General features: G+C 41.4%; 2 protein-coding genes across 4 annotated transcripts in view; one reads left to right on the plus strand and one right to left on the minus strand.

The window, feature by feature from the left end:
- Positions 1 to 1,463: 1,463 nt before the first annotated feature.
- On the minus strand, positions 1,464 to 6,671 carry nthl1 (nth-like DNA glycosylase 1). The gene is made up of 6 exons (XM_019889308.1): positions 6,400 to 6,671; positions 5,323 to 5,585; positions 5,055 to 5,225; positions 4,799 to 4,958; positions 2,675 to 2,780; positions 1,464 to 2,397 (listed from the first exon to the last, which is right to left on the minus strand). The coding sequence occupies exons 1-6, from the start codon at positions 6,614 to 6,616 to the stop codon at positions 2,097 to 2,099; spliced, it is 1,218 nt and encodes a 405-aa protein (XP_019744867.1). The 5' UTR covers positions 6,617 to 6,671; the 3' UTR covers positions 1,464 to 2,096.
- A 236-nt stretch (positions 6,672 to 6,907) lies between these two features.
- Positions 6,908 to 22,457, plus strand: part of tsc2 (TSC complex subunit 2) — a 26,761-nt gene continuing 11,211 nt past the window's right edge. For 2 of the 3 annotated variants that reach the window (XM_019889222.1, XM_019889224.1), the window contains exons 1-30: positions 6,908 to 7,101; positions 8,662 to 8,834; positions 9,800 to 9,886; positions 9,971 to 10,081; positions 10,163 to 10,310; positions 10,465 to 10,582; positions 11,021 to 11,069; positions 11,256 to 11,381; positions 11,483 to 11,556; positions 12,017 to 12,143; positions 12,245 to 12,388; positions 13,029 to 13,166; positions 13,269 to 13,372; positions 13,467 to 13,548; positions 13,771 to 13,926; positions 13,998 to 14,117; positions 14,405 to 14,527; positions 14,605 to 14,711; positions 14,816 to 14,984; positions 15,685 to 15,807; positions 15,896 to 16,030; positions 16,214 to 16,403; positions 16,506 to 16,599; positions 16,677 to 16,779; positions 17,764 to 17,858; positions 19,474 to 19,614; positions 21,273 to 21,434; positions 21,520 to 21,678; positions 21,758 to 21,870; positions 22,270 to 22,457. The exon at positions 22,270 to 22,457 is cut by the window's right edge and continues 52 nt beyond it. In XM_019889222.1, coding sequence (XP_019744781.1) covers positions 8,700 to 8,834; positions 9,800 to 9,886; positions 9,971 to 10,081; positions 10,163 to 10,310; positions 10,465 to 10,582; positions 11,021 to 11,069; positions 11,256 to 11,381; positions 11,483 to 11,556; positions 12,017 to 12,143; positions 12,245 to 12,388; positions 13,029 to 13,166; positions 13,269 to 13,372; positions 13,467 to 13,548; positions 13,771 to 13,926; positions 13,998 to 14,117; positions 14,405 to 14,527; positions 14,605 to 14,711; positions 14,816 to 14,984; positions 15,685 to 15,807; positions 15,896 to 16,030; positions 16,214 to 16,403; positions 16,506 to 16,599; positions 16,677 to 16,779; positions 17,764 to 17,858; positions 19,474 to 19,614; positions 21,273 to 21,434; positions 21,520 to 21,678; positions 21,758 to 21,870; positions 22,270 to 22,457 — 3,621 coding nt within the window. In that variant the 5' untranslated portion in view covers positions 6,908 to 7,101; positions 8,662 to 8,699. The remainder of the gene's footprint in view (positions 7,102 to 8,661; positions 8,835 to 9,799; positions 9,887 to 9,970; positions 10,082 to 10,162; positions 10,311 to 10,464; positions 10,583 to 11,020; positions 11,070 to 11,255; positions 11,382 to 11,482; positions 11,557 to 12,016; positions 12,144 to 12,244; positions 12,389 to 13,028; positions 13,167 to 13,268; positions 13,373 to 13,466; positions 13,549 to 13,770; positions 13,927 to 13,997; positions 14,118 to 14,404; positions 14,528 to 14,604; positions 14,712 to 14,815; positions 14,985 to 15,684; positions 15,808 to 15,895; positions 16,031 to 16,213; positions 16,404 to 16,505; positions 16,600 to 16,676; positions 16,780 to 17,763; positions 17,859 to 19,473; positions 19,615 to 21,272; positions 21,435 to 21,519; positions 21,679 to 21,757; positions 21,871 to 22,269) is intronic. The other variant, XM_019889225.1, reaches the window with a different exon arrangement.

A 22,457-nucleotide genomic window follows, 5' to 3' on the forward strand; every position in this document is an offset into this window, starting at 1 on the left:
TTTGTGGAATGTACCCTGAAACAATGGTTCACTTGTTCTGGCAATGCCAGTACAGTATACCAACACATTTTGGAAAGTTATATCCAGATTTATTATTGAACACATTGACTCTGACTTTATGCTATACTGGAAAAATGTACTATTTGGGTACTACAAAAGTAAGGAAAAAAACACTAAACAAACCTTCATTATAAATTTAATAATCATTCTCGCTAAGTTCCATATCCACAAATCCAGATGGAATAATTCAAAACCTATTTTCTTAATTTTTGAAGCAGAAACAAAACAGTACCTGAGTTCTATTATGGATTCCAAAAACAAGAAAGCTGTTAAGACTCTGGCTATATGCTCCTTATTTGAAATTTTTGTCTAAAAATCCCCAGGCTTCTTTTTTGTTTAAACGTTTGTAATATATGTATGTATTAATAACATGTTCGTTTTGTTTTCTGTTTACTGAGAATTGTATTCTGACTTGTTCAATAAAGATTATTAAAAAAAAAAAAAAACTTGTGCAGCGCCAACCACCTCACCAGACAATCAGCCAAGGGGCAGAAAGTGCCAGGTGAGAGCTAGTCGATTTGTATATTCCCGAGATGGAGCTGGAACAAAAATGGATCACTCAGTGAACTGAAAGGTCTCTCTGGTCTATGTGGTAAATTGTAAATCAGGGGTCACCATCTGCAGCCCTCAAGGATCCGTATCATCCATATTTTAGGTGTTTCCCTCATCGACCACACCCAAAGAGTTCTTATTCCCTAAAAATCGTCTTCCTAAAACAAATACCCTTGCAGAGTGAAAAAAAAGGTGTGCGTTTAAGGGAGCTCAAAACCCCCAAGATATCAACATCTGAAATGCTGAAAGATGACTGGCTCTTCCACGGTCTGTGGTGGACGAGAGTTGAAAAGTTAATTGTTGTGTGAGATGTTTTATATTGCTTGTGGTGTGTGTTGGGTGTAAACATTATTTTGGGCCTACGCAACACCTCAGTGTTCTATGAAGAAAGCGTATATTTCACAGCATTTACACAGGTCTGGTCTTTGTGCTGCAAAGATTCATTAACGATTGGGAATTATAACGACAAACTACTGCAGTAAATCTATCCAACAAATTGAATGAATGGCATCACAATACAACAATGACAAGGAAGCTCCTGAAACAAACACAAAAATAAGCAGCAACTTCAACAATTGAGCTGCATGTGAACTCATCATCCTGGTGTCACATGACAATTGCCACGTGTGAATATTGTGACACTCAGATCTGAGTGTCACTGCTAGGATGTGGGCCTTTAGATTCACTCTGTCACTACATCGAGCAGATCAATGCATGAATGCAAAACAATTTTCAAAAGACAAACTCAGAAAAAAAAAATCATTGTCTGTGGTACACACAAACGAAGAGAAAGTGTTATCAGTCTCCTTGGGATTTTCTCTGTCAAACTAAACAAATGTGAAATGGAGTCGTAATATTGGACACAGAACAGAATTTTAGCAGGTCCATTTAATCGATAAAAGCAGGAGCTTTTTACCATCTAGAAAATTGCCAAAAATCAAAGGAATAGTGTCTTGAATCTGAGTTGGAGAAATAAATTCAAGCAATTGTCTCCAACAGGCTCACCAACTGTGACGGCTTGCTCGCTGGGCTTTCTAAACAAGCTACTGTACAAGACGGCTACTGCTGAAATCCTGACTAAAAACAGGAAATTAGGCCAGTGCTTTGCTCTCTGCTCTGGCTTCCTGTCACTCAGAGAATAAATTTCAGAACAGCCCTGCTGTCTCATCATGGTGAAGTGCCAATATGCATCTGACACGTGAGAGCCACAGGAACCGCTGCAGGCTCTAAGAACCTCAGGGTGTGGTTTCCTGCGGGTACAAATAAACTTGCCTTGCCTCACGTGTGATGTTGCACAGAATGAAGTGGACAGAAAAACAAAACGTAATCTTGTGATATGAAGTACCAAGTGAATGGTGTTTTGTGTTTCCCAAGGCAGCAACAACAGAGATTTGTTTTGGTCCTATGACTCCCAAAGCATTTTGGTGGGTTGTACCTAAAAATGTACACAGTATGTTATAAACCGCAATCCAAGAGGTTTCAAATTAGTGTTTAATCTTTCTTTTGTGTTTCCGTCCCTGTGTGGTAGGCTTAACATTCTGCGGCTCTTCATTTTTTCTTTCCTCCTTAACAACAGTTTCTTGTCCAGATTCAGTTTTTGCTTGGAAGGAAGAGGCCGGACAGGGAGAGTGCGGCGATCGAACTCGAAGCAGCTTTGCAGGAGAGCTTTGGTGTGCGGAAGGGCAGCAATGCTGGTTCAAGCACATGGAGCAGAGTGGGTTGATTGGAAGGCAAACCTGTTGTCCAAAACCTACGAGCAGCCAGTTAATCTCGCTCCACAGATCCCTGTATAGGCATGATCGAGCATTAACACAAGATGACAACAGGAAATATGTTATTGCTATTTTTGTTCGGTTACATTCCTGGTGAACACAAAACCTTTCAGAAATGATCGATTTAATTAAAAAGCCTTTGTGCATGAAAACAGTCACCATTATTTATTCTGATATGTTTTTTTTTGTTTACTGTAGAATTTATAGCTAAACTGGGTAGAGAGATTAAGGACGATATATTATTGATAATTCATAGAGTTGTTGAACAGATGTGTCGTGTGAAAATTTACCTGGGTAACCACTCCTGCAATGCCTTGCGTGTTGCCTCTGGGTTCTTGGTGGGCTTCATCAGCCAGCCCAGCCTGTTGGCGATCCGATGCACGTGTGTGTCTACACCTGTGAGAGGAAGTTCAATCATTTTTGATGCTCTATCGTCATTTGGCCATGACTGAACAACTTCCAATAAAAATTGTGCACACGTTGGCAATGTTTGCAACCATGTAGGAACAAAAGAAGCTTTGACACTGTGCCAGCATCTGAAACATACTAAATGAGCAAACAGGTTTTAACGGTGCAATCCATTACTTTTGACCAGAATCCAGTTTGGATAATTGATGTGTTTAACGTTTACAGTCGTCTGCAACCCATGGCTCCAGAGCCACATGCGGTTCTTTCATTCTTCTGCTGTGGACTCTTTGTGACAGCGGTTACTACAGTGGATAGCTAATCATGTTATCAGGTTCCAGGGTGCAAGGAAGGGTTAAGTTTTGTTTGTTTGTTTGTTTGTTTGTTTTTTTTGGTCACCAAAAATATTTGTCACAAGCACCGATGTGTCAAAAGTGACACCAAGATTTAATGAGCTACTGTACATTTGACCCCTGTAGGTAGCATATATCAAAGAAAAGTTTCTGAAGAAAACAGAATGCTTCATGCTCATGAACTATATGAAAAACAAACATCGCTTACATCGTCTCACAGGTGAGAGGTTGCAGTCATGTGTTAAGATGAAGGTGAATACTTAAAGCCTTGATGCGCTGATGCTATATGCTAAGTTCCAGGAGCAAAAATCACAATAACCAGGTAAAATAAACGTCTTAATTGGCTATTATTTTGCAAATATAGATTTTACATTCAGTGAAATAGTCCTTAAGTCAATTTAACAGCTGACTGCACAATCCACATGTGATAAAATGATTGCTTATTTTCAGTTAGCTTTTTTGGGGGTTGGCTGCAGGTGGAAAATTGAAGTTTGGCCAGTTACTGTAAATGCACAACAATGAAAAGCGAGACCATTTTTAATTTACATGTATGTTCCGCACTTTTTGTTGATGACATTTGTGTTCCTCGAGTTTATGTTTTGTGGTGATTTAGTTTTACCTGAGTGCAGAACTTGAAGCTAATGGCATGCGGGTCAGGTCAACTCTTTGCTTTTACAGTTAAAATGGTTTTGGCGCCCTCTATGGGTGGGTTTAAAATTGCTTTAGAGAACATCTTCACAAGATTTGAAGGTTTTCTGAGTTTCATTTCATACCAAGTATGATGATACTTTTTACACATTTGAGCCCTTTCACATCATTCCACTTTTGGGGTGAGCAGCGTGGCCTACCAAGATGTGCAACTTTGGTGCTTAATAACAGTGTATAATTGTGTTTGATTGCTGAGGAAGCAATAGCACAATCCCCCCGGTGGAATTTTCACATTTCAGTGTACAGTGGTTCAGGATGAGAAGCATCTACAAAATTAATGGAAGAATTAGTCAATCAGAGTCAAATATGCAAATCAGCATTTGCATGGACAATTGATGAGTTATGGTTATAATTTTACAGCACTTTCAAGAACGAACAACATTTTTCCTGTTAAGGTTTGCAAAACAGTACAATTGAGTACTAATGGGCCTTATGGGGAACATCATGTGACCAAATTCGAAATACCGGTAGTTTGGCGGGCTTCCTGTGTGCACAGCGAAATTTATGATAATTATTTGTTGATGTGTGTGTGTGTGTGTGTGTGTGTGTGTGTGTGTGTGTGTGTGTGTGTGTGTTGTTTGTGAGGCAGCACTCTGCCCCTAGGAACAAGTTATTAACAGAACCTAATGTTTGCCATTTTAAAATTCACAAATGCATAGAAATAATTGTGTGCAATGACATCAGCGCACTTTAGGCATTCCATGACCAAGCAAAGACCAAATGTTGTGACTTCTACGAAGATGGCTAACAACTACAATACTTTGTGACGGTTTCGAGAAAAGTGTAGTATATTAAAGTATGTACTTTTTCTTGGATGTAGACTTGCTTCCAATGGCTGTGTTGGTGTCCGTCAAATTTGTATACATAAAAATGCCACTGTCTTTTTGAAAGGCAGTTTCACTTGATTTGATCTGAAAGTGATTCCATTTGCTAAGCCTGCGTCCCCACCTATACCAGAGACCTGGTCCCAGGCGATATCCATAGCCAGGTGAGCCATCTTGGGTCCTACCCCTGGCAGACGGACAAGCTCCTCTACATTGTCTGGGATGTCTCCTCCATAATCCTTCATGAGCACGGCCGCTGTCATCTTCAGATATTTGACTTTGTTCTGGAGAGGAACAGTGAAACTGAAATGTCAAGGAGGCAGATGACTTATTAGCACACCTATGATAATAACTTTGAAATGTGGATTTTGTGGCGTTACCCTCCAGAAGCCAACTGGGTAGATGAGTTTTCCCAGCGTTTCATCATCAGTAGACAGGAGTTTTTCTGCAGTACAGCCATGAGCTCTGAGCTTCTGCATAGCCGCTGCAGTCACCTGGTCTTTGGTCTGACTGGACAGCATCAGGGACACCAACACTTGGAAGCGTCTCACCTGCATAAAGAAGGGCACATATTGAGAAAAACTTCACCAAAGTAAAGATTTTCTAAAATTAGTATGTGAATACTGTATAGCGTATATATACACCAACATTAGCCAGAGCCTCTGTGTCATAGCACTTCTCCGCTCCCATGCTATCCACTGGGGCATCACGGCTGCTTCTCATCTCACGAATGTGTCCCAACTGTTTCTTCCAGTCAGGAGGTTCCCAGTGTTCCGTCTTCGTTGATGACCCACCCTCATCGTACTCCACCTTTACCTGTCTCCGCCTGCGGCCATGAGAAGATAGCGACAGAGCATCTGATTCTAGTTTTGGTTGAGCAGTGGCCAACTGGAGGAGGTCCTGACTACCATCTGAAGAGAGAGAATGACAAATTTTAACTTGAAGAGGAGGAAGAGCAACGTACAAAGCAGAACGATTGATTGAGCCACATAGTCCAAAGCATACATTTATTTTTATTTATTATTTGTGAAGTTACTCAAGAGGCTGTTGGTTTAATTTCAACATACGTTGCTCAGACAAAACATCTGCATTATTTGGCAATAAGTGTGTGGATCTATTTTCGAGTTTATTTTTCTTATATATTGTTGTATTTTCCTGCGCTATTATGTGTTTTATTTTTGTTTCCAGTTCACCGAGGTGATATTTTGAATTGATATATTTTTTACATTATTTTTATATTGGGTGGTGTATTCATTATCATGATTGTAGCGATATTTCTCTTTCGATTTCTCCACTCCCTCCAGTAGAATACTCTGATACAGGGGTCACTACACTTTTTGAAACAGAGCTAGTTTCAGAGTACTGTATTGATTAATGCTAAGGGCTAGCAGTTTAATACACACTTGATAAAACAAATCTGCTCAAATTACCATTGATAATAAATAAATAGCAATATGCGATGATTAATTTACATAAATCTCTCCCAGTGTTTACATTTTCAAATGATCATTTCTACAACATTCCTAGGAAATCGCAATTTCCCAACACTGATGAGCTATTTTTTCAACAGGACCACAGAACAACTTATGGGCTCCTTGGGAGTACAGTACCACATTAGTTGCCATTGCAAGAGAACACTTAAAGAAACTAAACAAGTCTCCACAATGACAACATTTCAGGAGGAATAAAGGAATAACAATCGAATAACTTCGATTTCAAAACGACCTGGTGATGACAAGGATGCTGTTTTCTGGGAGACTCTCGCCTCCTCCTCTTCTACTTTGACAGCCATCGAGGAAACGACATCCGCGTCCCTTCGTCTGGATCGGAGAGAGGCCGCAACAGTGCAGCTGTCAAGCTTCTCAGATCCCCGAGTGACAGCAGTCATATTTTGAGAGAAATAAGGTGAGGTCATTCTGAAACACCACACTGCATTGCACATGCTTCCGGCGCGGCGGACATGAAGAAGCTGGGACACTACGGAACAAAAGTCAGTGTTGTGTTTGGAGGGGGAGGGAAAAGTGGGAAACTCTTTGATACTACACATGACACCGGCTTTGAAAAAGTAAAAAATAAAATATATTTATGATTATTCAATAAGAAGTGACTATTACATTGTATTAAACATATTTAGTATTATAGTAGGCTGAAAATGAAGTATTTCTGAGCAATGTTGTTTCTCAAGTCGTAGACTACATTTCCCAGGGGTAAGCGCGGCAAAAGTGTTGTTTGCCGGAAGTCTCCGTGTCAGACCTTCGGTGTGTCATCCGATCGGCGAGTGGAGGACTGTGCAGTGCTTGCCACACGAAACCCTCCCGCGGGGTTTATTTAATTGCAATTCAATGTACAGACCTGGCCAGACCTCCATCAGCTGCACGTAGATACGAACCTGTGACTGAATGACACGTAAAAGGACTCAACTCTAAGGTGAGGGGAGAAGCAGGCGAGAGGGACGAGGGGGGCGGTGTTTACCAGTCGAGGAATGCTAGCCTTCTGCAGGCAGTGGTAAAGCTAACGGGTCAGTCAGCAGCGCCATGATGCAATTGTCTTAATTGAGCCAAGTTTCATGTTTAGTCCTATTGATGTGCATGTCCTCTGGCTGGAGAAGATCATGCACCGACGTCGTTGTTCAATGAAAGCAGAGAAGCTACATTTCTCTCTGCTCTTCTCTCTGTCAAGTGCACATGGCAAACATTATTGAGATGTATTTCCTAATCTGAACCACATTTTTGTACTGCATGGTATTTGGTTTTACCTATGGTTTATCCTTAGTTTAAGTTAAGATAACCTTTATTTGTCCCACACTGGGGAAATTTGCAGTCTACAGCAGCAAAATTTTTTGGGGTGGGGGGGGGTAGAAAAGAAAAAACAAAGTGTTGCATGCACAAAAAGTTGAACAAAATAAGAGATTGTAATGCAATCTATTATACTCTATTCTCTATTTTAAATCAGACTTCGCACATAAATCTATGATACACGCTAACGAAAGGAGATGTTTGATTTTCTTGTGGTGATTACTTTTTGCATGGTATTTGGTTTTACCTATGGTTTATCCTTAGTTTAAGTTAAGATAACCTTTATTTGTCCCACACTGGGGAAATTTGCAGTCTACAGCAGCAAAATTTTTTGGGGTGGGGGGGGGGGTAGAAAAGAAAAAACAAAGTGTTGCATGCACAAAAAGTTGAACAAAATAAGAGATTGTAATGCAATCTATTATACTCTATTCTCTATTTTAAATCAGACTTCGCACATAAATCTATGATACACGCTAACGAAAGGAGATGTTTGATTTTCTTGTGGTGATTACTTTTAGTCATTCAATTAAAATTTAATGGCCATGTGCAAATGTCTTTAACTGCACTGGTCAACAAATTTTTAATTTAATGGCCATGTGCAAATGTCTTTAACTGCACTGGTCAACAAATTTTTACAGTTTTTTAAAAAAATCAGTGATGCATGCAAACTAGTAGAGAATAATTGTTTTGTGCTGATTCATAATCTGCCCTTGTTTTTTCTCTAGGTTTTCATAATAAAAATATAATCACAATAATGTGTAATCTAGTGATATTCTTTTTAATTAATTAAGGATCAGGTTGAGCAACAGGTGGAATTTTTTTCTGAAATGTCATCTCTATGAATTACAATACATGGTAAAATCCATATTGCACAAGGGTTTAAAGGTCAAATTTAAGACCATAAAATGAAAATATCTCAAAAACCCAGTGTGCTCAAAAAAGTAGAGACATTTTTTTAAAATCAGTATCAAAAATACATTTCGGGACACATAAAACCCTAAGATTGAAATTTGCAGTTGACCAGTGTTCGAGTCTTCTCGTTGCTGACATTTTTTTTGAATGAGGTCTACTTTTTAAAAGAGTGAGTCAGTCTCATTATTTCTTGCCTTGCACTGTGGAAATATGTGCTGCAGAATAGTGACGGCTCAGTACACAAATAACACACCAAATGTGTTTCACTCTCTTTGCACAGCCTTCCATTGTAGCCTGCACACCCTACTTCGCTTAAGGATGAATAAACAACCAAGCAAAGAAAGCTTAAAAGACAAGGTGAAGGGGATATTTGGGCTCGGACCCCCACGTCCTCCCAGCAAGCAGAGTGACCACAAACCGTCTGAGTTTATCATTACAACTGAAATCATCAAGGTATGTTATAAAGATGGTTGCCCTATTCTCAAGTTCATCATGTCCTAGGGGTTATACGACTTGAGATTTTTTTTATTTTTTTACATCGACACTAATAAGATGAAAGTTGAGTCAACTAGTTACTGATAATGCCTTTGATATTTTTTATACAGTACCATCCATCCTTTGTCGGGACCGCTTATCCTCACAGGGGTAGTGAGCGTGCTCAAGCCTATCCCAGCTGTCATCAGGCAGTAGGCGGGGGACACCCTGGGGTAGCTTAGTCTGCCGTGAGAGCTCTTAAGGTCTTCCATGGGAAATAGTGAAATTCTACTTAATTGGTCAAAAAATGCTTAATTTATAACAAATTATGTGTCTTTGTGCAACTATATATGCCAGTGACCTATAGTAATGGACTGAAGAAATCATGAATCTCCTATTAGATTAGCACAAAGTATGTAATGTATGTGTGTATCTGCTTATTGTAACATTTTTGTTTGGCGGTGTGCTGTGATATTTTTTAAAAACTTTAAATATGTGCCTTGGCACAAGAAACGTTGGGAATCGCTGATGTAGACTTTAAACACAAGCGCATGGACATGGGCTGGGCTGGCCCCGCTGCTGGGTGATGGCCTTTCTAGGCAGAGGGAAAAATAGTCCTCTTGCTCAGTATGCTTGCTACCGGGAGAGCCACGCAAATTTTGCACATTTTGCACTCCCTGGCCAAATGGGGAATCCTGCCCTCATTGCATTTCAGTTGGAAGTGCGATTGTTTTGTTTTGGGTTTTTTTTTGTAGAAAATTTCACGATGACAGCCTCTTGTCAGATTGCTGTTATAGATCACATTAAAGTTTACTTAAGTTTTGAAATTATTTACCTTGGTCTTATTTTTTTGCATCACAAAAACCTGGCATTTGACCAGGGGTGTGTGAACCTTTTTATGTCCACTGTATTTTTGACCTCCCTCTCCCCACTTCTCTTTCCAGGAGCTCCACCCTGAATGCGGCCTAAGTAACCGCATTCGCACAATGAATCATATTTGTGAGCTTGCCAAAACCAAAAGATTTGAAGAGGTGAGTGCTTCCATATTGTGTGGAATGCCTGATGTGAATTTGTTAAAACCTACCATACATTTATACCGGATATGCGTTTCGCAGCATGCGGTGGAGGCAGTGTGGAAATCTGTAGAGGACATGCTGACACAGGAACAGCCTCCCGAGGCCCGGCATGCTGTCCTTCAGCTGCTCAGGGCCATTATCCAGGGACAGGTTGGTTGATACATACAACGAATGCCTTGAAAATGTTCACTGATGTATTTCCTGAGATGTATTCATGTTTCCTTTTGGAAGGGTGAGCACCTCGGGGCCCTGAGAGCTTACTTTTTCAAGGTGATCCAAGACTACCAACCATGCAACGAAGATCTTTCCGATAGACTGGAGGTCTTCAAGGCCTTAACTGAAAACGGGAAGGACATCACATACCTTGAGGAGGACATAGGTGAGTTTATAAATGCTTCTATTGGGTCATTGTCGAGGTCTTCATCATACTGGATGTAGTAATCAACGGTGCTCTTTGTGTTAATTCGCAAGTTTCACCTTTTTAGTACAGTTATCATTCAAATACTGTCTCATTTCTTTTTTTGTCCTTTCAGCTCGCTTTGTCCTGTTGTGGATGGACATCGGTCTCACCTCTGACTTTCTTCATGTTCTTGTCAATCTGGTGAAATTCAACAGCTGTTACTTGGACCAAAATGTCTCCATCATGGTCCAGTAAGTCACACAGCCAATGCTACTGACCTGCCCTATTCTCTAACTTGCTACAATTTAGATAAGCGTTGTCTGATGCAACCTTTTCACTTCCGATACGATACCGATATTGCAGCCTAGAGGAGTGGTTCCCAACAACCAATGCCGAGCCATGACCCATTTGGTACTGGGCCGCACAGAGACAGACCCACAGTGTACTGAAGTTCACTTCAGTACATTGAGCCTAATTTTTTTGTCTTTAAAATTAAATTTTTTTTTTTTTTTTTTACATTCACACTGCCAGAGAGCAGTCTGCAATGGACTGCTTATATATGAGCGCTAATACCGGAGATTTTGGAGACCAATATAAACAGAAATTGTTTTTTGGGCTGATATTGGGCTGATATCCGTTACCGATGTCAGATCGAGCCACCCCTAATTTAAATGTTTGCTCTTCTGCAGGAAAATCTGTTTTCTCTGCACCAGAACGACCTCGTCAACAGATATTGAGGTTGGTTACTTTGACTTGAGTTGTCCAGAATGTAGGTCAATTTGACCGATTTTGATGCAGGACATGACAATTCGACTTGAATCAAGGGTCACAAGCTTTTCTTAGAGTCGTCGTGACATTTTGGGAAAGACAACTTTTGCGTGGCCTTTTTGGAATGGAATGATCATAATGTTTTTTGTGTTTTAGGTTGCTCTCCAAGTTCTTGATGCAGTGGTGTGTTACAACTGTCTCCCCTCAGACTCTCTTTGTGTCTTCATCGTCACACTGTGCCATACAGTCAATGTCAAGGAGTTCTGTGAATCCTGCTGGAAGGTAAGTAGAGATGCAGATGGAGGCTCTTAATTCAAGGACAACCAATTAACTGCCATATCTTCTTGTTTTCTGTTTGTCTCGTGCTGCCCCTGCTTCTCCAGTTGATGAGGAAAGTGCTGGGCACTCACCTTGGCCACAGTGCTATTTACAGAATGTGCCGCATAATGGAAGAAAGGTATTGTGACTCCTCTTTTCCCCTTTCCCAGGAAGACATGCAATTTAGAACTGTGAACCACACTGCAATATTTGTATACTGTACTCCCGCTCATACATAATTCATTGTCTACTCTGTGCAATATCTCTGCAAACTGTAGTATTTGGATAGCCGACCGAATGATTGCGTCTTTGCAAATCACCTAAACAATTTTGCATCTAAACTAATAAATAACATTTTTAAATTGCCTTTTAAAATTGTTCTTATGTTCATTGCTCATGCCACCCGTATTATTTATATGCTATATATACATTTTGTTTTTTGTGGGGAAATTACCAGAGCATGAATTTCATTGCTCAGTGTTACCATGGGGCTTTTGCTGGGCACATGACAAGTATGTTGAATCTTGAATGTCTTTTTGTAGTTTGGTATGGTGCCCTCATTTGAGTTTGCGTCCCTCACCTCCTGTCTTGTCCATCAGGGTGTACATGGAAGATGCACCATTATTGAGAGGAGCTGTGTTCTTTGTTGGAATGGCACTGTGGGGAGCACACAGGCTGCCTTCCCTTAAAAACACCCCCACATTGGTTCTGCCTTCTTTTTACAAGGTAATCAACATATGCGTGTGACATTGGCAACTTCATTGGAATAGGGTTTGTACATGGAAAATAATAAACGTGACTGCTATGATTTGTTCTCTTCCACTAAGGCCATGTCGTGTGCCAACGAGGTAGTATCCTATGAAATCGTCCTCTCTATCACCCGTCTGATCAAGAAATACGGCAAGGAGCTGCAAGTTGTTACTTGGGACATTCTGCTGGGCATCATAGAGCGGCTTTTGCAGCAGATTCAGGTACATGTGCGCATACATCCGAGGCAGACATGCAAAATAGCCGTTTTACCCAGACTTTGTCCATTATGTTATGTGTTGTAGTGACTCCTATTTACACAATTCACCACCAACTGCAAACGTGTGAATGCAATGTTTTCATATGCTCGTCAGAAAGTTCACGATTATTTGGTAACGGGGTAGAAATAATCGCAGTCCCTTTAAGGACCGCCATGTTAGTCTGTTTGTTGCTATGGAAACTTACTTTCGGCGGGTCTCGTTTGGCGCGGGAGTTTTTTGGGTGAAAATAATAAAAAAACCACACTCTCTCTCGGAGTGCGAACGTGAGAAATTGTCGCTTTCTTCGAGTTTCTACAATTTCCACAGTGTTGTGTTTTATTATATTATTGTATGTTAACTGTTCTGCAAAGCGCTTTGTTACAGCTGCAGCTATTGTGAAAGCGCTATATAAATTATATTTTTATTTTGACTTCAAGATGGCGCCGCGAGAGTGGCTGCCTTTCCAGCAGCTCCTATATTTTGTTGTTGTTGTTCTTCATAATTTTGCTGCTCTGAATTGGGAATTTCTCCATTACGCGACGAATAAAGGATTTCTTATCTTATCTCTTATCTTAAATAAAGATGTATTGTATTATCCTTATAGGCTATAGGCAGTCCTGAACTGAAGGCCATCGTATACGAGCTGTTGACAACAGTAGAAGAGCTTTATGAGCAGAATGGTTACCATGGTTCCACAGAGAAGTTCTTCGCGCTAGTGGAGAAGTGTGCCGACAAAAGACCGGTGTGTCTTGCACCTCCTTACATACTAATGGCAGCTCTTTTTTCTTTTTTTCCCAATACTGTAGCATCACTGTCCCTCTTGCTCTTTATGTTTTTGGAAAAGGATGCCTCGGTGCTGACCCTCATCTCGTACAGGGCCCAGTCCATTCAGCCCGCCAAGGATGGCTGGATTCAGAGCCTTCACCGACTGATGGAGAAATTCTTCAGGTGGGATGACCACACTGATACTATCATTTGTTCCACTTTCTTAAGTCCCACGTGCACCCTCATAAATGGTCCTGGTACATCATCTCCTTTCAAGAAATGAGAGCCGCAGCGTGATCAGGATCAAAGTGCTTCACATCCTGTCTTTTGTTTTAAGCACCAACCGCCAACTGTATGAGGTATGTATGCTATTTTGATATTGTGTTGCACCAATCTTCACCATTTCACATTTCTTGTGCTCTTAATTTTTGTTTCGCATATGCTGTCACAGATGTGCCATTATACTGTAATTAGTTAAGGAATTAAATGTAAAAAAAGGGTTGCAAATGAATTAACATGATTCAATACATTGTTGTAATTAACCCTAATTAAATTAGAAATTCATAATTTTCTCTTTTTAGGATGAGTTGATAGAAATGGTAGTGATCCCTCAGCTTAGTGGAATCGCTGACGACCGAGACCTGGCCGTACGAAAACAAGCGACCCAGCTTTTGGTGGACTTGGCTGAGGGCTGTAACACTCACCACTTCACTAGCCTGTTGGACATTATTGAGCGGGTACGAGCACATTAAACAATACATCTTAACCAATCATCCGTATCAAGTATCCTCTGATTACTGCATTCTAGGTTGCCAGCCGACCTCTGGTGTGTTCAGGCCCTGTGGATGTTTCGGAGAGGGAGCACGCAACGGAGTCTCCAATGGAGGACGTCAAGACTGCGATATTGGGACTACTTGAGATTCTGCAGGTAGATTAATAGTTATCACTCGTAGAAGTAGGCTATTATATTTTAAATAACTCAATGTAGATGATGGAAGCCACTGAAAGGAATATATTTTAAAAAAATAGTTTGACAGATCAATTTACCAAAAACTAAATGCAAGCTGCAAATCCGTTATTTAAATTACGTTTTGTTGTTATTTGTCATACCCTACAGAAAACATGACACCAGTTTCTTGATTGAACTCATATTTAATGTATTTTTTTTTTTTGCTTATTAGATTAAGAATGGTATAAATTGTTTTCCATCTCTAGAGCAAACTTTACAGTCTACCAGCCACCCACGCCACTCGTGTTTATGAAATGCTTATCAGCCACCTGCACCTCCACTACAAGAACAAGTACTGTTCTGCAATTGCGTCAAGTATCAGACTGCAGGTAAAGTGCAACTTCATTGACATTTGATTTAATTTCTGGCCAGTTGTCTTGATTTCAAAACGCCCGCTTGTCTTTAGGTCTTTGACTTCTTCTTGATGATGCGAGCAGACTCTCTCCATCGCGTTGGTGTTCCCAACAAAGATGGTGCCATGAGGTTCAGCCCTTATTGCTACTGTGATATAGGGTCAGTGCACTCTCACACACACACACACACACACACACACACACACACACACACACACACACACACACTGATTTATTTCATGTTCGTGTCTTTCAATGATTCAGAGAGCCAGAAAAAAGAGCAAACGAGAAGAAGCCTCCAGGTCCAACGTCCCCCCCTGCCAGCGGCGCTCCTCCTTCCACAGCTCCTCCTCTTCCTGTCACTGCACCGATACGCTTTGCCTACCTGCCCTACTCACCTGCTTTCAGTGTTCTCCTGCAGTGCCTCAAGATGGTACACGATTATCCATCCATCCATTCATCCATCCATCCATCCATTTTCTTTGACTTATCTGAGGTCGGGTCGTTGGGTTAGAAGCTTAATAGGGAAGCCCAGAGTTCCCTCTCAGCAGCCACTTCGTCCGAGCTCCTCTGGGGGTGGATCTTGAGCCGTTCCCAGGCCTGCCAGGAGACTTAGTCCCTCCAGCATGTCCTGGGTCGTACCCGGGACCTCCTCCTCCTCCTGGTGGGACATGCAGCTGCAAGTCCAATGACATGACCACAAAGTCAGTCATCAAACTGCAGTCTCGGGGGGTCCAGGTGCCAAGTGCATATATGGACACCCTCATGTTTGAACATAGTGTTCGTTCTGGACAATCTGTTTAGCACAGAAATCCAGCTGTGTTTTGAGGCGAGTCGTCATGTATCAGCTCAGGCTCTTTCCCTGCCAGAGATGTAACATTCCACATCCCGAGAACCAGCTTCTGTAGCCAGGGATCGGACCGCCAAGGTTCCTGCCTTTGTTTGTCTCCCAGCTCACTGCAATGCATACGGTCTTTTCTCCACACCCTTAACATTAGCCACAGACACTGTTCCCTCTCAGCTGCGCGCGTGAGCAATTGAGCACTGCTAGCGTGCACCACACACACACACAAATTACATTTCTATACTTTAAAGTGAACATTTATGAATAAAGGTTTGTTTTAATTTTGCAGGAAACAGATTGGAAGGTGGTGAAATTGGTCTTGGAGAAGTTGCCGTGGACGCTGCAGTACAAAGTTCTGCTGCTAACATCACCTTGCAGCTTAGATCACCTTTGTTCTACTCTGTGCTGCATGGTAGTACATTCCCAGTCAAACCATGCATGTCAACCATCAAAGCCACCTTGACTGTGACACAACTCAGGATTGTTTCTTCTGCACGTAGGTGACAGACCGGCTGATTTCAGAACGCTTGAAGAAGACCCCAGAGGGATTTTCAAGAACAGATGTTCAGCTGGCAGTGGTTCCCGTCTTAACAGCAATCACCTCCTACCACACCTACCTGGAGCAATCAAGACAAGTACAAATCCGTCGTTTGAAACAGTCTTTGACCGCTAAACACAGGTTGCGCGAAACCTTTCAGCTCTTTTTTTTTTTTTTTTTCCTATTAATCGTCCACACATACGGAACAACTCCTATTTCCACAGAGTTGAACAGTTCCAGACGATCAGCTGCAATGGCATTTCTGTCGTCTCTTTTACAGAGGGAGTTGGTCCAGTGTCTTGAGACGGGCCTCATTTACCGCTGCGCCAAGCAATGTGTGGTGGCTCTCACAATGTGCACGGTGGAGATGCCTGACATCATGATCAAGCTGCTACCCGCTCTTATTGTCAAGCTCACCCACATCTCTGCAACAGTTGCCATGGCATCTCCAATGCTTGAGTTCCTTTCAAGTGAGTACCACAAACACGATGGAACCAATGTTAGAAGCTCACGGTCAGTTACGAAGCAGCCCAATTAAAGGGTTTGGCTGGTGTCTTGTTTCTGTTCCATAGCTCTGGTGCGCCTACCTCACCTTTACGCCAACTTTGTAGCTGAGCAATATGTTAGCGTGTTTGCGATCTCGCTACCCTACACTAACCCGTCCAAGTAAGTGCTCACAAAGACAAAAACATTCTCAGCTCCCCAAAACACTCTGACACGCTACTTTTTACCATTTCTGTCAGGTTCAACCAGTACATCGTATCTCTCGCCCACCATGTGATTGCTATGTGGTTTATCCGCTGCAGACTTGCCTTCCGTAAAGATTTTGTTCAGTATATCACAAAGGTGCGTGACTTGATCTCCTTAAGTAAGTCAGGTCAACAAATTTCACAAAATCTTTTAATCATAGATGAAAGTAAACTGGTCTAAATATTTTTTTTGAGCTGATTCTGAATCTGACCTTGTTTTTTCTCCTGCACATCAGGTTTTCATTAAATAACAATAATAAGAAGAAAAGAAAAATATGAATATTTATAAATTAACGGTTAGGTTCCGCTTCAGGTGGAATTTTTTCCTGAAACATATCTATAAATGAACACATGGTAAAATCTGTGTTGCATGAGCTTTTGTAAGTCAGACTTTAAAACCCCCCAAAAAAGAAAATATCTAAAAAACTCGATGCTCTAGAAAAAAAAAGCAAACCGATTTAAAATCAGCGTCAAAAAAATGTTAAGGGACACACAAAGCCATTTCTGATTAAAATTTGCTGTCGATCAGTGTTGTCATCCTTTCTTTTTACATTGATTTAATAACATTTCAGTCATGACATAAATTCTTTCAAGCTTTATTTTTCTTCGAGCTACCCCATATGATGTATTCTACTTTTGACACATTCAGGACTGCAACTAATGAGCATTTTAATTATCAATGAATCTGTTGATTATTTTGTTGACGAATTGGATTTTAAAATATTAATAATTAATTTCCATCCTTTTAATTCAAAAATAGGCCTTATGTCCAATTGACAGTTCAGAAAATTCACAAATATAAATTATGATTCAGTTCCTGGTGAAATGTGTAACATGTCAGAATTCAGATAATGGTTTTCCAAAGTAAAAGCAGATATTTGCAAATGTTTTATTTTGAAAAAAGACAACAATCTGAGAATATTTACTGCTGGGAGCCTGAAATTCTGAGGATTTTTACAATTTGAACTGAAACAAGGTCTCTAAATGATTAATCGATTATCAAAAATATCGATCTATTCATTTGCTCATCAATTTGTTGTCAATGAATCATTGCAGCATTGCTTTACGTTTCTTCTCCCAGGGTTTGCGTTCCAATGCCCTGCTGCCATTCGATGATGGCCACGAGCAGAGTTCTTTTCGTGCCCGAAGCACAAGCCTCAATGAAAGACCCAAAAGGTAAAGAATACATACCGACGCATTTGCTAGTGGGGCCGTAACTCGGGAGCAAGAAGCACCATGCGCTGTTGTGCAAAAAAGTTGGGGTTTGCCAAGGTAACAAGAGTATTGGGTTTTGCAATGAGGAACCTCAGGTGATCATTAATATATTTTCAATAGGTTTGTTTTACACTTTTGAATTTGTGCGCAGTGGGTGGACAAGATGACACAGATATGGGTGACAAAATATTTGTCATTTGATGAGGCACAGGCCTGCGGTGTCAAATTCCATCAGGCAATATCATGCAGGTGTTTTTCTTGTCCATCACCTGTGTTTTATAAAAGTACATACTTTGTTGTCATGTTGAAAGATAAAAATAATTTCCCTACCTCTACTTTGACATCATGTCATGTCATGAGTTTGCATGCGCGCAATGAGAAATCCAGTGTATTTCTCATACAGGGAAATAATGAAGCTTTTTTTGAGCAAGGAGCCATCTAGTGTGTCTTTCCCCCTTTTTTCAGACTGCGTGCGTGCGTGTGTATTTTTGCAAAGATTATTTTCACAATTCAAATGCATTTAAAAAATCCATACCTCCACAAACCAAGTAGAGATCTGCTACTGCAGGGAACCTCAATACACCATAAAATCACTCGTACTGTTGTCTTTGGTCTGCTCATGGCTTATTGTGATATGTGCAGTATTCATGTCACCAATATTTCATTCATGATTGAGCACAAACTTAATTAAACAGACTGATAGATTCTCTCTCAAGTCTGACAGTCCAACCTAACCTTTGTGAGAAGTGATTATGTGAATGCTGACACCGCTAATGCTAGTCTGCTTACTTTGCGTAATTTCCAGTGTGTATTAATTGAAAATGGAGGTCTCTCAATCCGCAACAATCATCTTGTGATGCCGTCTATCTGTGGTGTTCAGAATTCAGATCAGTCAGATTCTGTTTTCTTGTGCTTAAGTTCCTTTCTCGTTCGTCTTTCTTCTGACCAAATCTTTGTCTTCATTGTGCAAAATAATTTATTTTATTACTCTCCTGGATTCCATTTTTATTTTATTTCCAAATAAGCATTTTTACCCTCCACAGTAGTCTGTTTTTCCTCTTAATTATCTTTTTTATCAGTTAAGTTCTCCGCTTTTCTGTAATCTGATTTATAATGTTCAACTGCTGTTAATTTTCTCCCTGTTTTGTTTTGTTTTTCTTTCAATTTTTCATTTGGCACCTCCCCTGCCTCCTGCGATTGGGCGCTGTGTTGCGGTTGTGGTTTTTGGGGGTGGTCGTGTCATCCTGGATTCCTTCCACATATCCCCTACCCCTCTATCCCTCCTCCTCCTGTGACCTCTACCCTTTGACATTGTGGCCTTGCGCTCCGTAAACCGCCCCTCCCTCTCCCTCCCCGGTGTGTGGTGTGTGCTGCTCGGTCACATGCTCATGTTGCTATGGCGTTTGGGGGATGATTCCTACGGCCTCCTGATATACCATCACACACCACATGCCCCATCACCCCTAAACCACCACCACCTTGACGTTGACTCACCCCCTTACCACCCACCGCCACTGTAACCTCCACCCATGCCTATTCCCATCGACCCTTCGCCGTGGTATCCATCACCGCCCAGTCTTCGGGCGGCAAAAGTGGCGAAGGCGGCAGCGGTGGTAGCCAATAGCAGCAGCTCTCCAGTTAAAGAGCTGAGGGACCTGTCAGCCATGGATGCTTTCCGATCCCGCAGCATCAGTGTCTCCGATCATGCGGTCCGCAGGTTAGACAGTCCTCTGGGTAACCAAACTGAAGTACAACAACTACCAATCGTTTGATTGTCTCCTCCATGGGATGGTTGATGGGGTGTTTGGTCATTGTCATTCTGATGGGTGGGCATTTATTGCCAGGGACACCTGCATGCCAGAAAGTGTGCCAAACATTTGTCTGTTGTGTGCTGCGATCATACACTTGCTGTTGTAGATTTTTTTTTGTTGTTTTTTGCATGCTGCAGTGTTTACAGAAGACACTGGAAAGCATCTTGAAACATGTGGATGTTTTTCTGGTTGTTTTTGTGCCAACACTCATGTTTTTGTATCATTAGAATTTTTATTTTTTTTTTACTTGGTTGTTTGGCTTGGTTTGAACCTGACTGGGTTTGGTTGGCTTTTTAACAATAAATGGGAGAGGACAAAAGCATGCGAATCCAAAGTAATGTGATCTTAAACTCTCTGGACTAGCAAATGCATTCTCCAATGCTCCTTTTTCCTGATGGGTCACTTGATCAGTGATGGGGAAAGCAGCAACAAAATCATCCTTTGTTTGCTCGACATGTTGGTTGTCCTTTTGCATCACTCACCTCACAAAGACGCACAATGCTGCTTTGACCCTGGCAATCTCCTTGAGTGGGATTTTGGGACTAGCTGGGCTGAATGTGATACGGTTTGGGGACAAACTGGAGCAATTCCAACCTCAACACAGAGTCGCACTTGCACATGTTTCGGCCTTTCTATTCTTCATGCCTTCTATGCTGAGCTTTTCGTTGTTGACCAGCTTCTGTGTGCCTCATATATTTTCTACATTGCAGTTGTCAGATACACAGATCTCCCACTTCAGCGTGTCATATCATTCCTGCTCAACAAGTGGCAGAAATACCTTTCTAATTACTGTAAACTATGATAATTTCAAAGCATAACACCATCCATGATTGGAGCCGCTTTTCCTCAAGAGGATCGCGGGTGTGCTGGAGCGGTAAAACAGAATTGATTTGAAGTACACAACTGCAATGTAATTTTTTTAACCTACTTCCTCTGATCTGATGAATGGCTTCAAATATGTCGTTTTAACACCTGCGCAACAAGTTGATACATGACGGCACTCATTTCACAGTCATTTGGAATTTTGAGTAGCTGTTGAAAAGGGAAATGTAAGAATTAAGCAGAGGCAAAGGTAAGTGTATATTGTTTAAACAATTTAGTGTTGATTTCAGACATTTCTGACACTTTTGCATGACTCCTATTCCAAAATCAACCCTTAATCCCACAAATTGAATCACTGAAACCATTTCACATTTTACAAAACAATCTGACTTTGAGGTACTTGTGTTTGACTATTTTTGACCAAACTCCCGTATAAACGTGATTCAACATGAACAGTATTCAATATCACGCCTCTTATCCAGTTTGCTTAACTAAAAAGCAAGAGCTAATGTGCTGTTGTGGCCTGCACGAAACCGTCACTTTAAGCATGCGTCTGTTTGTTTTGTGCTTTTGTTGGTGATTGTACATGCATGCTAGTGCTGTATAGCCATAATGCACTCAATACTTAGATATCTCTGTTTGGATAGACAACATATTGAATTAAAGTCTGATGTCATGTGTCGTTTACTGATTGCATTTCTGCTTTGCTCTTGTTCCTCTGCCTTGTTGTTGCGTCCTGTAGGATGCAAACGTCCACCACCACCTGCAGTCTGGGATCCGCTGATGAAAATGCAGTAACTCTGGCAGATGAGGGGCTGAAAACAGTCCACTTGGAACTCACTGAAACATGTCTGGACATGATGGCACGATATGTCTTTTCCAATTTCTCAGCATTGCCCAAAAGGTAAGTGAGGACTTTGATTTATTTATTTTTGGGTGGTTTTGTGCCACTTGTATTCCATAATTTGCACATTTGATTTTCCTCCTAGATCTCCAATCGCAGAGTTCCTCTTTGCCGGAGGTCGCAGTATGACTTGGCTGGTGGGCAATAAGCTGGTGACCATCACGACCAGCGGAGGGGTTCGCACTCAAGCACTGCTGGGCCTGGACGTGGCTGATCGACTAGGAGGAGGAGGGGAAATGACCAGGTCCTTCACTTGGTCACTATTATCGATCATCACGGTGTAGCTTTGTGTTGTTTTAGCGTCTTTCTTTGTGACCCAGCAGATCTGATCCATCATTACACACCCGAATAACTAAAGAGGCACCAGCCAAACTCGAGTCCCAATCGAATCAGCAACAAAGCAGAGCCACACGCATACGGGTCCGCTCCATGTCAGGTAATATTGAAGCTTCATTCAAAGTTTTGGGATTAGAGAGAATGTATTTCGTTAGTACCCATGTATACTCTCAGTCACCCAGGTCATGGTAATTTGCAAAGATTGTTGGCGAAATTTCACCTTTAATCCAAATAGCCGCTGCAGTTCTATTTTTTAAGTGTGGAGTCTCCTTCTATTGATATCTCGGAAGGTTTATGGGGTCATCACAATGCAGTTGTTATTGTCTTGGTGAACGACCGTCTCCTTCTACCCGAATTAGACGTCGTCATCTTCCTTCATTTTGAGATGCAAACGGCTTGCCGATCGGGGATGATTTTATTAGTGGTACACAATGTTGTTTTGGATGCAGACATATTAATAGCAAAGGCCCCATTCTGCCTGTCCCTGTTTATGTATCAGGTGGTCACGCTCTTCGTTCTGGTCCTGCCCAAAGTCTCAGCCCTCTTGTGTCACCTTCTGAGGGGGAGTTAGCTGCTCAACTGTCACCCTCTTCTGCTCCCACACTGGATGGTCTCAGTCCTCCCTCCACATCTGCCACTGCGTCGGCCCCCCCACCACTTAAGGACAATCGCCACCTGGCTGAGTTT

The sequence above is a fragment of the Hippocampus comes genome, unplaced genomic scaffold (genome assembly GCF_001891065.2).
Source record: "Hippocampus comes isolate QL1 unplaced genomic scaffold, H_comes_QL1_v1.1 scaffold86, whole genome shotgun sequence".
Lineage (NCBI taxonomy): Eukaryota > Metazoa > Chordata > Actinopteri > Syngnathiformes > Syngnathidae > Hippocampus > Hippocampus comes.